Raw genomic sequence first — 16,473 nt, forward strand, 5'->3', positions numbered from 1 at the left:
ACAACCTTGAAGGCAATGAACTGGATCATCTAAATGTGGCACCACACACGTAAAGACCTTAAGGATTAGTGCTTTTGGTTGCTTAAACAAAGGGATGGACTTTCCTAATTTGCCTGAGATATTTACTGGGAATGAGTCCAAGAACTGGCCCATTGCAAAGTGTTAGATGTCACTAAGAAATTCAGATTGCCTGTAACATATTATCACATCAGCTCCTTGTTTCTAAACATGAACTCTGCCTCTCCCACTCCCCACAGTGGACTGCCATGCCTCCACCACTGCCTCTTCATTCTCAGGGCATGATTTTCCATTTGGTTTCACCAAGAAAAGAGAGATCAGCTTTTGAGAATTAACCACCTCCTGTCCCCTAACCTAAAAATAATCTGCCACCATGATCTTCCTTACCTCTCTTCCTGTATCATTCATTCCTTCTTTAATTGACTCATTTATCCATTCATTTGACATTCATTGAGATTTCTATGTGCCAGACACTATGCAAGATGCTGTAAGTGGATGAGTGAATTCGACTCAATCCCTGCTGCCAGGAAAGGAAAGAAGCCCCCTTTCCCTCCCCAAAGTGATTGCTTTGCCTACGCTCTTTCTGGTATTCCTTCGCACTTCCTCGGGGACCATGCCCTCTCAACAGCGAGTCTGGCTTGTATATCTGCAAATAATTCCTCCCACTCTGCTAGCTCTTTCCTATCAGGATTTAAAGGCTTAAGGTTTCTCCTGTATTAAGCAGTAAACAAAATAAAATAAACAAGAATACCCTGTCTTTTTTTCTCCCTGTCATTACCATGTACCCCCCACCCACCCTTCTCTCTTATAATCGAATTTGTTAAAACAGTTGTCTACTCTTACTCTCTGTATTTCCCCTCATCAATTCATTCACAACTTCATGAAATCTAATTCCTCTAACACTTTATGGAAATTGCACTCACAAAGGTGACCAATGCCTGTTTCGGGTGCTTTTTCAGTCCTTACCTTTACCTCTTTCTATTGACCTTTATAGAAAGTCTCCTTCAGCTTTTGTGATTCTACTTTCTCCTGGCTTTCCTCCTCCCTCTCTGGCAATTCCTTCTCTTTGTTTTATAGGCTCCTTCATCCCATCTCCCCAGAATTCTAGCCTCTCTAGGGTTTCTTTTCTATTCCACAAAGTTTCCCCTAATAATCATGTCTACCCCAGAGTCCCCAACAAACCATCTGGACACTGATTGCCCCAAATCTGTATCTCCAGGCCAGGTGTTTCTTCTAAGCTCGAAATCTATACTTCAAACTGAGCCCTTGTGTTCTCTAGACACTCGAAATGCAACATGAGCAAAGCTAAACTTAATATGCTCACTGCCCTGAAATGTGTTCCTCCACTAATTGTCCTCATTTGGGCAAATTACACTATCCAATTAATAATAACAGTACCTAGCGTTTATCATTTCCATGTTCCAGGCACCATGCATGGTGCTTTATATGGATTTTTTCACTAAATCCTAATAGTTACCTTGAGAGATAGGTCCATTATTAGTGTCCTTTTTACAGGATGTGCAAAGTGAGCCAAATTAACTGGCTCACATCTTGTAGTCAGTGGCCAACCCTGGTTCTGCTGTAGTGCATGGGACTCCAGAATGCAGACTGTCAACTATCACACTACTTTCTCAATGGCTCAAGGGACTTATCTTTGATTCTCTGTCCCACTTTCTGCACATCTACTCACACAAACTCTATTGATTAGATTCTAAATGTATCTCTTTCTCTCTATTCTTACTGCCATTTACCTTATAATGTGAAGCCTGTGTAGAGTCATTCAGATAATACCATCCATATTGTTGCAGCCCTCTCCTAGCTAATGCCCTTGACTTTGGTCCAATCCTTTGCCTACAAGAAGACAGCAATCTTCCTCAAGCACAAATCTGATGATAATATGCCTCACCTTGCAATCTTCTGATGACTTTGCATAGCCCTTAGAATATTGTTTAAATCATTCAATATCTTAGATAAAGATTTTGTTTCTTTGTCCCTGCCTGTCTCATTAGACTCATCTTTTGTTGTCCAGTCTTAATGAGCTATATGCATTTCTCTGGGTTGATGACATTCTTTCTGGACTCCCAGCCTTCCCCTGTATAGTTCCCACTGCATGAACCATCTTCCTTCCCTTCTTCACCTACAAAACTTCTATTAATTTACAAGGTGAAGCGTAAGAGTCCTCTTTTCCAGAAAGCCTTTCTGATGCCCATCTGCCCCTAAGCCATCTAGGTCAGTAGAACAGAATACCGCTGTGCTTTTTCTGATGATAACATTTATTCCTTTGTAGCTTTAATTATTGGTTTACTTTCCTGTTTTTCCTACTAGACTGTGAACTTTTTGTGAGCAGGAAATGTAACTTGTTCATGTTTGTATCCTAGTCCCTAACACAGTGCCTGATATATAGTAGATTTTCAATTAAACCATAGATGAGCAGGTGCAAATCTGTCCTTACTTCAACTCTTTTCCTATTCCATATGAAAACACACTGAAGGGATTGTAATAATTTAACAAGGAAAACATCTCCACTGTGTACTGCAGTTGGTTGATACAAAAGTATTGATTTGATTGCTCTTAATTAATTTAATAGAGAAATAGCTGGAGATCCATCCTAGCACTTTATAGTTTCTGGTTAAATATTTCTCCTGTAAATTCACCCTGAATCTGAGCCCATTACCATCTTTCCTGGTAGAACAGAAAATATTTCAGTGCCCGTTTTTTTCTCCCGCCCTCCCTCATCCACATTTTCTGTATGCATAATCTTCCACATTTGCCAGGTCGAATCAGTCACAAAGCAGAACTCCAATCAGAGCAAGATGGCAGGGCATCAGTCCTGCACAGTACTGGAGGCTCCAGTTACTTGACTTTACAAATGATCCTTAAAAATTCATGGGGTGCTCTGCCTTTACCCTGCTTCTGTTCTCTCTCACTCTCAAGATGGTGCTGCCTTTCTCACTGAGTCACGGCCGCCTTCCCTAAGCTCAGAGCTGCTGCCTGCAGAAAATATGCTGAGTTCTCCCAGAGCCATAAATCCCGATAGAGCTCCAACGCCGAAGTGCAGAATGGAGAGGCACAGGATGCTTCACCTACTTGCAGTCACTACACAATTATGCTCAGGCGAGCTATCCTAGAGGGACAGCCTCAAGTCACCGGTGCTGCTTATGAAAGGTTGCAGGATTTTCTTTTCCAAAATGACTTTTTTTCTATTTTTATTTCACCTAAACAGGGCTGTCAGGGGTTTTGCATTATTCATTCTATTTTGTGCGTACATTTAGTCTTGTCTAATTTTCAGAGAGAATTTAATTTGTAGTTTAAGTTCTTATGCACCTTGCATGCAGCTATGAAGAGCTGTGTTTGACTCTGGTGGCAAGGCCATGACTTCCCAGATTTAGATAAATCCACTTACTCTTATAACGGAAACTTCCCTCTCTCCTTGGCTCATTCTTCTTTCTTTATTTTCCCTCCCAACTGGAGGCAAAGCATCTATTATAATTCTGCCTTTGGCCCTCTGGCCATGTTCCAAGAGGGGAAAATAGGTCTTTTTATCCACCAAAGACTCCAGTCCCCTTCCAGCCTCCTAATTATAAAGATTCCTCCAGAACTCAGTTTTTGTTAGTCTGTCCTTCCCTCTCTTTAGATTCAATCCAAATTACACCTTCTTTCCATTATTCTAATGATCTCTGAAGGCACATATTTGATCCTGACCACTCCATTCACAATGTAAAAACTTCCAAATCCTAAACACAATGGAAAAATGATCCTCCTCTGACAGTGAAGATTTCGGACAGTGCTTTTGACATGTCTCCCTCAATGTTTCTCTCAATTTCACCATTTGCAGGCTTCAGAAAAGAACTGCCAGAGTCATATTTGACCCTTCCAGCATCCTCATCCTTTACACCCAGTCCCTACCTGTTCAGTCATTTATCAGTATGTCCCAAGGCACCACAACAGGCAGTGTGGACACAAAAACGAACCAGATAATGTTGCCGCCAGTGTGGGACACACGATCTGGCGGCAGAGACATCTGAACAAATTATTACATCAACACAGTGTGCTGCACAGATGTGAGAACAAAATGCTGCTGAGGGGAGGGAGAAACCTCAAACACTTGCTGCCAGTGGGCTCTGGAAAGCCTGCTCCGAGAGGAGATCAGTGAGGGGCGGATTAGAAGTAACAGGTCCAAGAAGGAGCTGCAGAAAGCTTCCAGCTCAGGGTTTGCATGCTGTCATGGTTGGCATGACAGAGCGGGTCAGTTTAGGAAACTGCTCCTGGAATGGGGTGCTGGGGATTGAAGGTGGGTTTGGGAGAGTAGACAACAGATCATAAATGTCCCAGTATACCGTAATAATGATGCTGCAGTTATGCCTGTAAGACACAGGATATTGGTGATTCCAGGCATCATAGGGATGTTATCAAGTGTGCATTTTAGAGGATCTGAGCAGCACTCTGGGGGATGACCCAGAGGAGGGAGATTAAGGGCCGGGAGACTGGTTGAGAAGCCCGGGCAAGAGCCTGGCAAGGCAGGAGCTGGTCTCCCCATCTGCAGCGCAGAGGGGCAATGAAACACAGGTGCGGAGGAAGCAGTGATAGAGAGAAGACAGATGTCAGACAGGGGAGAACTTTCAGTGGAAAACGTTGCAGGTATAATGGTATGAGGAAATCAGGGAGCTTTGAAATAGGCATTTCAAGCACAAAAAGAAGGAACTGCTTATGGTCCTGTACAGGGACAGAGGTCACCAAGGCTGGAATGGAAACTCCAAGGGCGGCTGAGCAGCTTTGTACAGCGTGCACTCTTCCGTGGCATCGCCCAATGGAGAGACCAGGGAGCCGCCAGCTAGGTTCTAGTGGGGATGCTGTGCTGGGTTCCTGGTCTCATCGATCCATTCCCAGTCTGTGTGTCCTCCACATTTATATCCCATGTCTCACTAACATGGACCTTTGGCTCACATCTAGCTCATCTCATCACTGTTCTTCAGACAGAACACACATTTTTAAATTCTGGGCTTTTTTCTCCTATGGATAATACTGCCACATATTTCCCCTCTCCCTCTTTTATCTGGGAGAACCTCTGTTATCTCCCCTCCATAACCCTCTTAAATCCTCTGGACCTCTTTCATCCTACCAGCTCCAGGAAACTTACTTAAACCTCCACCAATCCTACCTTTATTTCCTTTTTTCTTGCCCTTATTGTTGATATTGTATCAGCTCTGGAGCAGGAGTGTGGGTTCAAATCCTGACTTGCCACAGCCAGCTGTGTGACCCAGAGCAGGACACTTAGCAGCCCCTGATGACTTTGGATCCTCTTCTATAATTAGTTACTACTTCCCATGATGGTTGTGAGAATTTAATGAGTTAGTTCAAATAAAAGAGTACAGAATACATAGTAAAAAGTCAGTGACACTTAGCTTCTGTTATGTGTGTGAGTTTTATATTGCACTTATATTTCTCTCTGGGCACGTAGTAGGAACTCAGAAAGTATTTACTAATTTGATCTCATTAATATGCTGTTAGATGATCCTGGAAGATCTATCACTTTTATAACCTCTTAAATTTGTCTTCTTTGGAAAAGAATTACCCGTTTATATTTTTGCTATGTCATGAAAAAGGAGGGAGTAACTGACATTCCAAATATAGCATACAATTTAAATATAGTAAATAAGAATTACTGAATACTTCTTATGGACTAGGCATTGCCTCACAAGAATCTTATGAGTGGGTATCATTAGTATCCTATTTTACATATGAACAAACCGAAATATCAAGAAGTAAAATAACTTATCCAAAGTAAAAGAGTTGGGACTTATGTTGTTCTTTCTTTCTTTTTCTTTTTCCTGTTTTAGAGAGAGAGAATGAGCAGGGAAGAGGGATAGAAGCAGAGAAAGAGAGAGAAAATCCCAAGCAGGTGTGGAGCTGGACGCAGGGCTTGACCATGACCCCGGGATCATGACCTGAGCTGAAATCAAGAGTTGGATGCTCAACTGACTAAGCCACCCAGGTGTCCCTATGTGTTTCTGACTCTAGAGCTCACGCTCACCTACCTTCCAATATATGTCCAATATACGGGACCTGTTGATCCAACTGCAGCCCAAGGTTGAAACGTGAGATGCACAGAGAGGTGTGGTAGCGTAAAGAGTGGGGATGGCTTTACAGGTGGGAAAAAATTGCATGAGCAAGGTTGCAAAATATAAATGAGACTGGTGTGTGCGGGAGAATCTGGTATGACATGCCTGAATCTATGGGGAAGGAATGAATACAGATAAGTCTGCTCTTTTTTGTCCTGTGCAGGTGACTCTTACTCTGTGGGAGGCTTGCTTTCCAGCCTTAAGCACACTGTTCACCACTCTCTATTGCCTCTTCTGCACACTGTACAGCCTAACCTTCTATTTTTCCAACTGTCTTTAGTGGCGATCTTTGATATTTCACTAGAAGTTCCTTAAGATAGTGACTATCATTGGTCTTCCAGAGCAATCCCCGGCATGAAATTGGCACTCAATAAATATTTTTTGAATTGAAGAAATAATGGATAAAACAAAGCCAAAATAATGATGAAAGGGTCAGACTTTAGAGAGTTTTAAGAGCTAGTCAGAGGATATTGGGGATATTCCTTTTGAAAGAAAATGATGTGTGCAAATTGTTTTAGGAAAATTAGTCACATAGGGACGGTCAGATAGATTTATTCTCATTTTTATATCTCTGCTGACATTGTTTTCCTTCCCTGAGGTGCTATCCCCCTGCCTCTCTGCCCATCCTGTCCAGTGCAACTCTTTCATTACAGAGGGTATTTCAAAGGCTCATTGGAAAGCCAACAGGATTTTGTATAAAAGGTAAATTATTACTTGTGTCTTCCATATTTCTAAATTAGCCTATCCTGTCTGGGAGGGGAAATATTCATAAAAAGCCTTGTCTACTCACATAGTCACCATCATACTGGGTAGTTGCTTGTGTGGCTACTTTAGAATAAAGAAGGAATTCAGTAGGGGTGCGGGGCTGGCTCAGTCAGTGGAGCATGTGACTCTTGGTCTTGGGATTATGGGTTTGAGCCCCATGTTGAGTGTAGAGATTACTTACAGTGAAATAAAATAATTTTTTAAAAAAAGGGGATGCAATGAAAGGCAAGAAAATTGTAATTAAAAGCAGAGAAGACTGTAGCATAAATCCACAACAATTTTTCATGGAGCAAAATAATATTGGAATTGACCAAGCCCCAAAGTAAATGTGCATGTACTCTTTCACACTTTCATTCATTATATATGTAAAATTACATATGATACACACACACAAGTGTGCTGAAAAATACTTAACAGCTGGCTTGCCACAAAAAAAGGGGAAACACTGAAGTGTCATACTTGCTGATTTCTGTAGTTAAAAAAAAAACAAAACTACACCCATGGCCAATTTTAAGCAACCAGTGTGGCCAACACAGAGTTGGGAAGACACGCTAACAACCTAGTCTTCCAAAGCCTGTATTTTTTGGCTGTAACATGCAACAACGTATACAGACTTTTGGAAGTCTGCTCTGTGCCAGACACAGTGCTGAGGTCACTGAGGATACAAGACCCTACTCTTAAGGATGTTTGTGGCAGTAGGAAGCTGGACAGACTAACAATAATGATGCTAAGAATTACTAAACCAGCAGTATATGCAAATCATTATGGAAACATAGCTAGAATACCTAACATACATAGTTACAGCTAGGCATTGTTATATAAATTTGCCTGAGAAATTCAGGGAAGGCTTGGTGGGGTAGCTGGGGGTACAATTTGATCTGAGACTCAAAAGATCATTGCGAGTTTGCCAGATGAAGGGCATTCTGGCTGAAAGAACAAGTTCAGAGAGCTACAAATAATTCAGTATCACTACAGCATAAAGTATAAGTTAGGAGAGCCACAAGAGAATAAGCTGAAAACATAGGAAGGAGGCAGGATCTTATTTGTTAATGCTAAGATGTTTAAATTGTAGACCTCAGGGAACCATATAAATCACTTGGATAACATATCTCTGTGTTAGAGCAATCCCCTAGTGAGCAGTGTACAGAATGATTTGGGAGAGATTGGAACTAGAGCCTGAGAGGCTGCTGAGTGAGGTATGTGCTGAATTCGAGCAGGTGGGCAGCGGCGAGGGAGGACAATGGTGGTGTGAACGAGGTATGTACAATATGAGAATTTGGAGCTAGAACCACTCAGACTTGGGTATACAGAGCAGAAGGCACCTTAGAAGGACTCCCGGATTTCTGGGTTGGGACTCTCAAATAAGAAAGAAAGAGGAAGGTAGAGGTTATCAAGAAAAATAATGGGTTTAGTCTCAGACATATTGGATTTGATGCACTTACATGATGTCCATAAAACAATAAAGTGTTTGCTAGAGCTGCGTGCTGCAGACTCATAACTGAGCACGGATAAAAGCAGGGAGAATTACAAAGGGCAAGGTTGTGGAGGCAAGAAGGGAGTCAGATGCAACAGGGTCAGGCGACCTTCATTGGACAACTGCTTTCTGTTGCCCCACTGCAACGACACCAGCTCTAGACTGTTCTGTCCCTGAACCTGCCCAGCCATCTCCCAGCCTCTGTTCTGTTGGGGTCCGTTCCTTCTTTCTCTCCTGGTCTTCTTGGTGTGGCTTTTAGACCTTCTGTCCATCTTTACAGGCTCAACTCAATGCCACATACTCCAGAAAACCTGCCTCCTTTCTCCCTCATTTCACCTCTCCCCTCCTGATGCTGTGTCTTCTATCCAGAACACGATGGGCTGCTCAGGATAGTGTGTGCACATCGTCAATAGTGAGCTCCTTGAAGGTGAAGAGTTCGTCTCTCTATGTCCCTGTAGCCTCCACACTTAGGACAGTGTTAAGTGCTTTTTGGATTATGAGTGGATGTTTCATTAAAGTGAGGAAGATATCAAATATAAAATGCCCTACTGCACAACTTTGCTTAGTGTTGACCTTGCTCTAGCTTTATATTTCTCACCCTTCCCCCAACCCATAAAGAAAAGGTAAAGGAGCCTAAAGACATGGTGCCAGCCCAGCCTTCCTGTGTCTGGAGCTTGGGATATCTGCTCGCAGCTTGAAGAATTCACAAAAGGCTACGTAAAGAAATACAGTTTGTCATGATCAAGGCTAGCTGATTTTAAGGTGTGCGTGTGTGTGTGTGTGTGTGTGTGTGTATGGCCAAATTAAGAATGCTGTAGGGGTACATAGGAGGCATATAGGAAAATTTATTTTTCTCTACTGATGAAATTATGGCTCAAAGCTGCAAATATAAAACTAGGAATAAACAATGTTCATCTAACCAAGGGACACAAAGCACATAACTGCAGGGGATTTTCAATGAGTTGGTTTATGGGGTATGTACAGAGTCTTTCCTTATACAGGATGTGAATGGGAAAATAGAAGGCTATTCTTTGATAATAAAAATAAGATGGCTCACTTAGATACCTGTGTGCCAAGTGACAACAATCGTATTTTCTTCCATCTTCGAGACCTTTATACTATGAAGGATATAATCGATCCCAGACAAATGAAGCAAATAAAACAAATAGAAATCAAAAAAGGAACTGTGGAAACAGTCACAGTAAAACTTGAGAAACCCCTGATTTAGGCTTAACGCTGAAGAGTTTAGTACCATTAATTTGCCTGATAAGATTAGCCATTGATGAAGCTGCCTAGACAACTTACAGGATTTTATGCTTCCAAATACCAGCACTACTGCCTGATATTATACCATTATGCCTTCTTTCCCTCCCTTAAGACCCTTCCAGTGTCTTAAAGGATTTTCCTTGTTCAAGGTGTTTTCTTTAAAAAGTAAGTAGCACATTGGGGGGCCTGACTCTCGGTTTCGGCTCAGGTCATGATTTCACAATTCTGTGAGTTTGAGCTCCCCATGGGGCTCTGTGCTAATGATGTGGAGCCTGCTTGGGATTCTCTCTCTCCCTTTCTGTCTGCCCCTCCCCTGCTCACACTGTCTCTGTCTCTCTCAAAAGTGAATAAACTTAAAAAAAAACCCAAAACACCTTTAAAAAAAAGTAAATAGCACTGGAGGCAGGAGTTGGAGGGAGGAATGAGGAGAAGAGAAAAGATACATTTAAGCCCTTTCTTTATCTCAGTTTTCCATTTTCCAGGAGCCCATCTCACTACTGGAGTGTGCCAAGGGGCTGGAGATCAGTGAGAAAGGACAGACAGGAGGGAAGGGTAGTGGAGGGGACAGGTGGAAGGAGCTAAGATGAATTTTGTCACATGCATCTCATTGGATTTGGACAAGGAGTCTGTGAGTAATTGTTATTCCCCTTTTATTGATTAAAAAAAATCAAGACTAAGAGAAACTTACTCAGTCTTACCCATTTTCTTTTACTCTGCTATTCTCCTTGAGAATATTAATTTCAACATTTTATGTAAAGGCAGAGTATAAAATTTTATGTATATATATGTATTTCTGTATTTATATACAAAAGATCAAGTGAAAACATAAGGAAAAGAATATAAGCACGTGCTAATAAACTGTGGTTTGGGGAGGTGGAGTAAGAGATGCCTTTTTCTTAATCCTAGTTTCCGTGTTTTCCATAATATGCATGATTGCTTTTATATCATCAGCAGCAATAACAGTAGCAACAACAACAAAAGGCATGTATCACTTTAAAAAGGAAAGCTGTGGGGCACCTTGGTGGTTCAATCAGTTAAGCATCCAACTTAGGCTCAGGTCATGATCTCGTGGTTCATGAGTTCGAGCCCCGCTCCGGGCTCTGTGCTGACAGCTCAGAGCCTGGAGCCCGGTTCAGATTCTGTGTCTCCCTCTCTCTCTGCCCCTCCCCTGCTCACGCTCTGTCTCTGTCTCTCAATAAATAAATAAATGTTAAAAAATTTTTTTAAAAAGGACAGCTTTGTTTCTTGGGCTAGCAATGTTCCTCTGGTAAGGTAGAAGGCTGGTAAGAAATGTATGGAAACAGAGACTGGTATTTTAAAGGCTTCTTTAGTCAAATAAAACCCATAACGGAAAATTTGCCATAAACTCAGAGCTTCTATTTGGACTCTGTTCCACAGTTTTCCCACCAGAGAAAAGAGAAACTAATTAGAGCCACTGAATGCAAAAGAAAACTGGTAGTCTGATCCACACAATGTTCTGAGCACCCCTGCATCCTATGGAAAGTAAATGCTTGTACTGAATGTGTGTATCCGTAGTACAGTCCATTACCAAGATGTTTCTGTGCCTCCAAAGTACCGAAGGATCCAATCAATTCTTTTGAAATATACAGCCAGTAATAGAGATATTTTATCTACACAATGCTCCACATGGGAATTGGCACTGTGTGAAGAGAGCTGAAATGTGACAAATGGGACCATTTAAACCTTATCTCCTCAATATCAAAACACCCAATTATAAAGCAAAAGATTTAGTCAATCAGAAAAATATTTTTTCTACACAGGCCCAAGCCTTGATTTTGAGTAATTTATTTCATTGAATTTACCAAATATTTAGTCGGTTTCCTAAAATATATTTGAATCTCTAAATAATAGGGGGAGGGGAAGATATGATCTGGATTTTCTGCATGGGGGATAAAAGTTGAAGACAAACGAAAATGCACGTTTGTCCCTTACATATAAATGCTCATTTATGTACTTTTTAAATGGAGATCTCTTAGGCTATGCATATTTGACTTTAATAACTTGGTTTGAAAGACCTGGCCCAGACAGAGTATTTATTAAAATGTAAATTAAACTTGCCGGAAAGAAAAAAAATGCAGAGAAAATATGGAAATAAAAGACCCTGGTCATAGTAGGTGGAGGTTTGAACCTTTCGAAGATTTAAGAAAAGGACAATTTTAGAAGAGAAAAAGGCCAAACGAAAGGTACATTGATTTTGGACAAAACGGGCCCCCCTGCACGGCTCTCACTCCCACTCATCGATCAGGGCAGCTTGCGTCTTCTAGGCTCAGAGCCCTGATGCTGTGTTGTCTCCAGCCAGTGTGTCCTCTATGTTCACGCTTCACCCTTTCTTTCTTTGAAACATCTCTGGTTCACACCTTACTTTAAGTTCTCCTGATAGAGAATCTTACTACCTCATGCCTGAATCACTACCACCCATTTCCAAAGTGGTCTTTCTGCCAATGGTCTCCTGTTTCATCCACACATTGATCACCCCCCTGAATCATGCTGCGGACTGCTGCTCTCTGCTCACCACCCACAACTCCCTTCTCTGCCTGATAGTTGGGATCCTCCACAGCCCCTTCTCTGTCTCTTAACCACACACACACACACACACACACACACACTAATACAATCTTTCTTTTTACTGCTCCCCCAAATACATCACTCATTTTAATCAACCAAATCACTTAATACCATAAAAATCCCACTCCGTGTGCCCTTCCTTGTCTCCTTTCAAAACCCATAACATTCTCACCCCAGCCAGGCCCTTTCCTGTGTGGAGTGCTGTCCTCTTAACTTCTACTTTGCAAAGGAGCTCCATTCTTTCAGAGCCTTTTCAAATGCCACCTCTTCCAGGAAGCCTTCTCTGATCCCTTTAGCCCCATAATTTCCTTTCTTTTCTCTGAATTGCCATCGCATCTGTAATCAAGACTGAATTTCATGACATATTACTTAAATGCACTTCTATTGATTTATATGCCATCCTGTGTTTCTCAATGAGGGCGTTATTGGCATTTGTGACAAGGCACTGCTTCAACGCGCAGGCCTGTCTTGCACATGTCAGGACATTTGATGCCTGTCACTCTTGAATGCTATCAGACAGTGATGTTATTGTGACAAACCCAAATGCTCCGAATACATTCCCAAATGCCTTCGTTATTCAAAAGTTCCTTAGAGAGGGTACTATATCATATACACATCTGTTCAACAACTAAGCTGTTTAAATGGTGACTGTATATAGTATTTTAAAGAACAAATCTTTATTTCTCTTACAGTTGCCCACAGATTACAAAACTAGGAAGGAGGCTAATTGACAGTCAGGTGTTAATCACTGTTCCATTTCATACGATGTTTTGTTGAACCCTCATACCAAGCCTGGATGCTATTTATCTTTATTTTATAAATGAGGAGACTGAGGCTCACAGTGTTCTGCTTATTCAATGTCATCCTGTTTGATTAGGGCCCTGGCATTTAAGCCCAGGATTGTTTGGGACCAAATCTTCAACTTTGTCTCCTACCCCCAACCTGTATAAAGAGACTATCTGCAACAGCTTTGAAATAAGAGTGTGAACATGTAACATAATTAACAATTTAAAATAGGTACTAGTGACTATAATTGAAAAGAAGGACATTAGTGCAAACATTTTTTTTAGAATTTATAACAAGAATATAAATTGGAGTCTAATGAACAAATTTACTCGCTGACCCCCTTTGCTGCAGACATTAAACCATGTTTGATCTCTAATTGAGATGTACATATTCTTTACTTTCTTAATGTATTTGTTAATGTTTGTCTTGGCAGATGGACAACAGATCTCTCTAAATTTTCCTTAATCAAGTTTTGGGTAATGGATGGCCAAACATGCCCTGTATTAGCTAGCATTGCTGGACCCAAAGCAATAGGGATCTAAAAGCTGGCACTTCCTACATCTCTGTCTAGTATCGAGGTATCTTCAATAATAAATGTTCTATAAATCAAATCTCACAGTATCATGTAAAATGATACTCCTTTTAAATTACAGTTTCTTATGTATGCCATGCATATCTACAACACCTGTAATTATTAGTAGCTCACTTCAGTGTGTGCCCATATGTCCAATTAAAATTCTTCATATCTCAACGACCTAGAGTTTAGGAAGTAATAGCATGTATAATCTATATGCATACTTTTTAAAGCATGCTTCCTCAGTTTCTATCTATGCACACAGGAAGAACTGCATTTCATACAGGGAAAGAGAGAGAGAGCCAGTACTGTTGATTTCAAGTTTTCTTTTTCAGCCATGAGAATAAATGTTTACCATGTGTTTATTGTGTTTAGCAGAGAAGGGAAAGGAACTGAAGGCTAAGTTCATATGTAAATAGAGCTGAACGTGTATGTGGTATGAAAGTATTTCATTCCTATATTGTCTTATAAGCCTTTTCTACTGTAACAAAGTTGCACTCCATTCACTAGTAAAACCACTATTCAACCGTAACCACATCCACATTTGGTGATCTGAAAGCATAAAGGGATTTTTAGTTATGCTTACCAGGAAAAACAGACATTTAAAAAATAAATCATTCTTTGTGACAAACAAATTGAGCTTGGTGTTAGCCTTTTTATCAGAACATTTCCTGAGCAAAGTGCTTTTTCAGCTTCTGCATGCTGGGATACTTTGCAGGGAGCTGGGGGAGAGGGTGATAGAAACTTTCCCCACTAAAACTAGGAAGTCCAGGAACTGAAGCCCTCTCATTTATATATCTCAGTGAACAACTGTAGAATTATTGCTTTGACTCATCTTTTCTCAAACTACCTTATCAAATCTTTGTCATGTAATAGAACTTTTAAAGATATCCAGAAGCCACAAATGGTGTATTTTGATAACATTTCCCAGAGAGTCACAAACATTTTAAAGGTGGATTTCTAGAGTTTCTGTTTATATTTCCCTCTATCTTAACAGCACCTAAACTGATACCTGCTGCTATGCTATCACATTTTCCCCACCTATTTTTAGGTCTTTACTTGCTTTAGAGATGGATTTGATATGTAAAGCAGAAGCTTCAACTGTGAAACATTTGCATGACTGTATTTTCTTTTTGCCATCAGCTAAGTAAGGCAAAGTGGACCCCATCCTGCAAGGGACTCTATCCCACGTTTCTTCTGTGGACTTGGAGGCTTTGGTTTGCTTACCTGCTTCCTTGAAGATACTGTGCTGTTGAAACATCTATTAGAGGTCTTTGAATTCATATTCTTGTTCTGGTGGGTTGAGTCATTTTTCCATGTCTTAGAGTTTTCTTTAGGATCTGAAGGAATGGGATTTAAGAAGAGGATCCTAGCTATGAATCCATAGAGGACGGTGGCCAGTATCATCGGCACAACATAAAAGACACCAAAGTCCATTAGGTAAATAGGTGAGTAGTAATTCCTGGAGATCTTGTAGCCACAGGACACCACAATAGCATCTTTGTAGGTGCTAATATTGAGATCCAGCAAGAAGAACCAGAGCATACAGTAAACCGATGTGAAAGCCCAGACAAAGATGATGATCTTTTTGGCTCTGGAAAATGTGCAGAGAAACTGGGCTTTGATGGGGTGACAGATTGCTATGTACCTCTCAATGGTAAAGGCTGTGATGGAACAAGAGGAGGCATTAATGCCCAAGTACTGGAGGTAAGTGATGCAGAGGCATCCCACATAGCCGTAGACCCAGGACCCATAGATACTGTCTGTTATGTTGGGGAGGCCAGCAGCCACCAGGACCATGAGATCAGCTACTGCCAGACTCACCAGGTAGCAGTTTGTGGGGGTCCTCATGTGCTTGGTTCTCATGACCACCAGGACCACCATGATGTTGCCCACGATGCCCAAACCACAAATAACGAGCACAAGGAAGATGGTGACCACTTGGTATTCTAGGGCCACCACTGCTCTGGGTTGAAGCTGTGTTTGGTTCAGTTCACTTACTGTCTCGTTTTCCATCTTTAGTGACTTGAAGTTTCTCTGAAACACTTCTCAAAACATCCTCTTCCTGGTGTTCTGCCTTTATCTCAGTGGTTCTCTCCCCCTGTGAAGAGTTATAGTCCAAATTCATCACCGTTTCAAATGGGGCCAGTCACTGACAGTAGCTCTCTCTTCCGCTACTTTCACCTCTCGTGTTTCTACAGTAACAGGGCTCACATGTACTTCTGAAAACTCCTTTTAAGGCAACCCTCGTGTAGGAAGGAGCAACTGTTTTTTGACCAGCTTAATAAGAGGCACCTATTTCCTCTTAATGGAGAAAAAGCTCGTAAGAGAAACAGAGAAAGCTCCCTATTTTGAAAGACTGCCCAGAAGGAAAAACTGAATGATATCTGCTCTCGCTGAAAAAGAAATACAAAGAGACCTCTTAGATGCTTGGGAAAAGTGTAAAAGAAAAATGTACCAGGGGGAAAAGGCTCAGTGATGAAGCTTGGTAGGATTTTAGCTTTTGCCTCCTTTGCTCTCTGAGGGTGGGAGGGCTTGGCTACAAAATAGCAAGTCTTTGAGCCTCCATTTCCCCATGCCCCCTGCCCTGCCTTCCCAGTAGAGGCCAATTTCTTCTCTTACCTTTTCCTCTGTGGCGCTGCCTGCTTTCTCCAGGTGGATGAAACAGTAATAAGTCCAAGTTTCCAATCCTGCAGGAGGTCTCGTCTACTTTGTTGACGGGGATACCATTTAGCAGCGCTCAGTCTTCAGACCTGCAGTTCCTCTAAACCCTTGCAGTTCTTTCCAACTGCTGACAGACCACACAGCCGCAGCAGGAGCAGCGGCAGCAACAATGAGGCTGTCGAATCATAGAGCGTCCCCTAATGAGCACACATGCTCTCTCT

At 41.5% G+C, this 16,473-nt stretch overlaps 1 protein-coding gene across 2 annotated transcripts in view; it reads right to left on the reverse strand.

Annotated features, from left to right (window-relative positions):
- TRHR (thyrotropin releasing hormone receptor) overlaps positions 1-16,454 on the reverse strand; it is a 45,837-nt gene extending 29,383 nt beyond the window's left edge. The window contains exons 1-3 of one of the 2 annotated variants that reach the window (XR_007458436.1): positions 16,211-16,454; positions 15,590-15,689; positions 14,779-14,928 (exon numbers count right to left, since the gene is read on the reverse strand). Coding sequence is in view for 1 of the 2 variants with exons in the window: in XM_049633006.1 (XP_049488963.1) it covers positions 14,816-15,604 (789 nt within the window). In the remaining variant the exon portion in view is untranslated. Of the gene's footprint in view, positions 1-14,778; positions 15,690-16,210 lie in introns of those variants that run through there. The other variant, XM_049633006.1, reaches the window with a different exon arrangement.
- Between the last annotated feature and the right edge of the window lie 19 nt (positions 16,455-16,473).

The sequence above is a fragment of the Panthera uncia genome, chromosome F2, assembly GCF_023721935.1.
Source record: "Panthera uncia isolate 11264 chromosome F2, Puncia_PCG_1.0, whole genome shotgun sequence".
Lineage (NCBI taxonomy): Eukaryota > Metazoa > Chordata > Mammalia > Carnivora > Felidae > Panthera > Panthera uncia.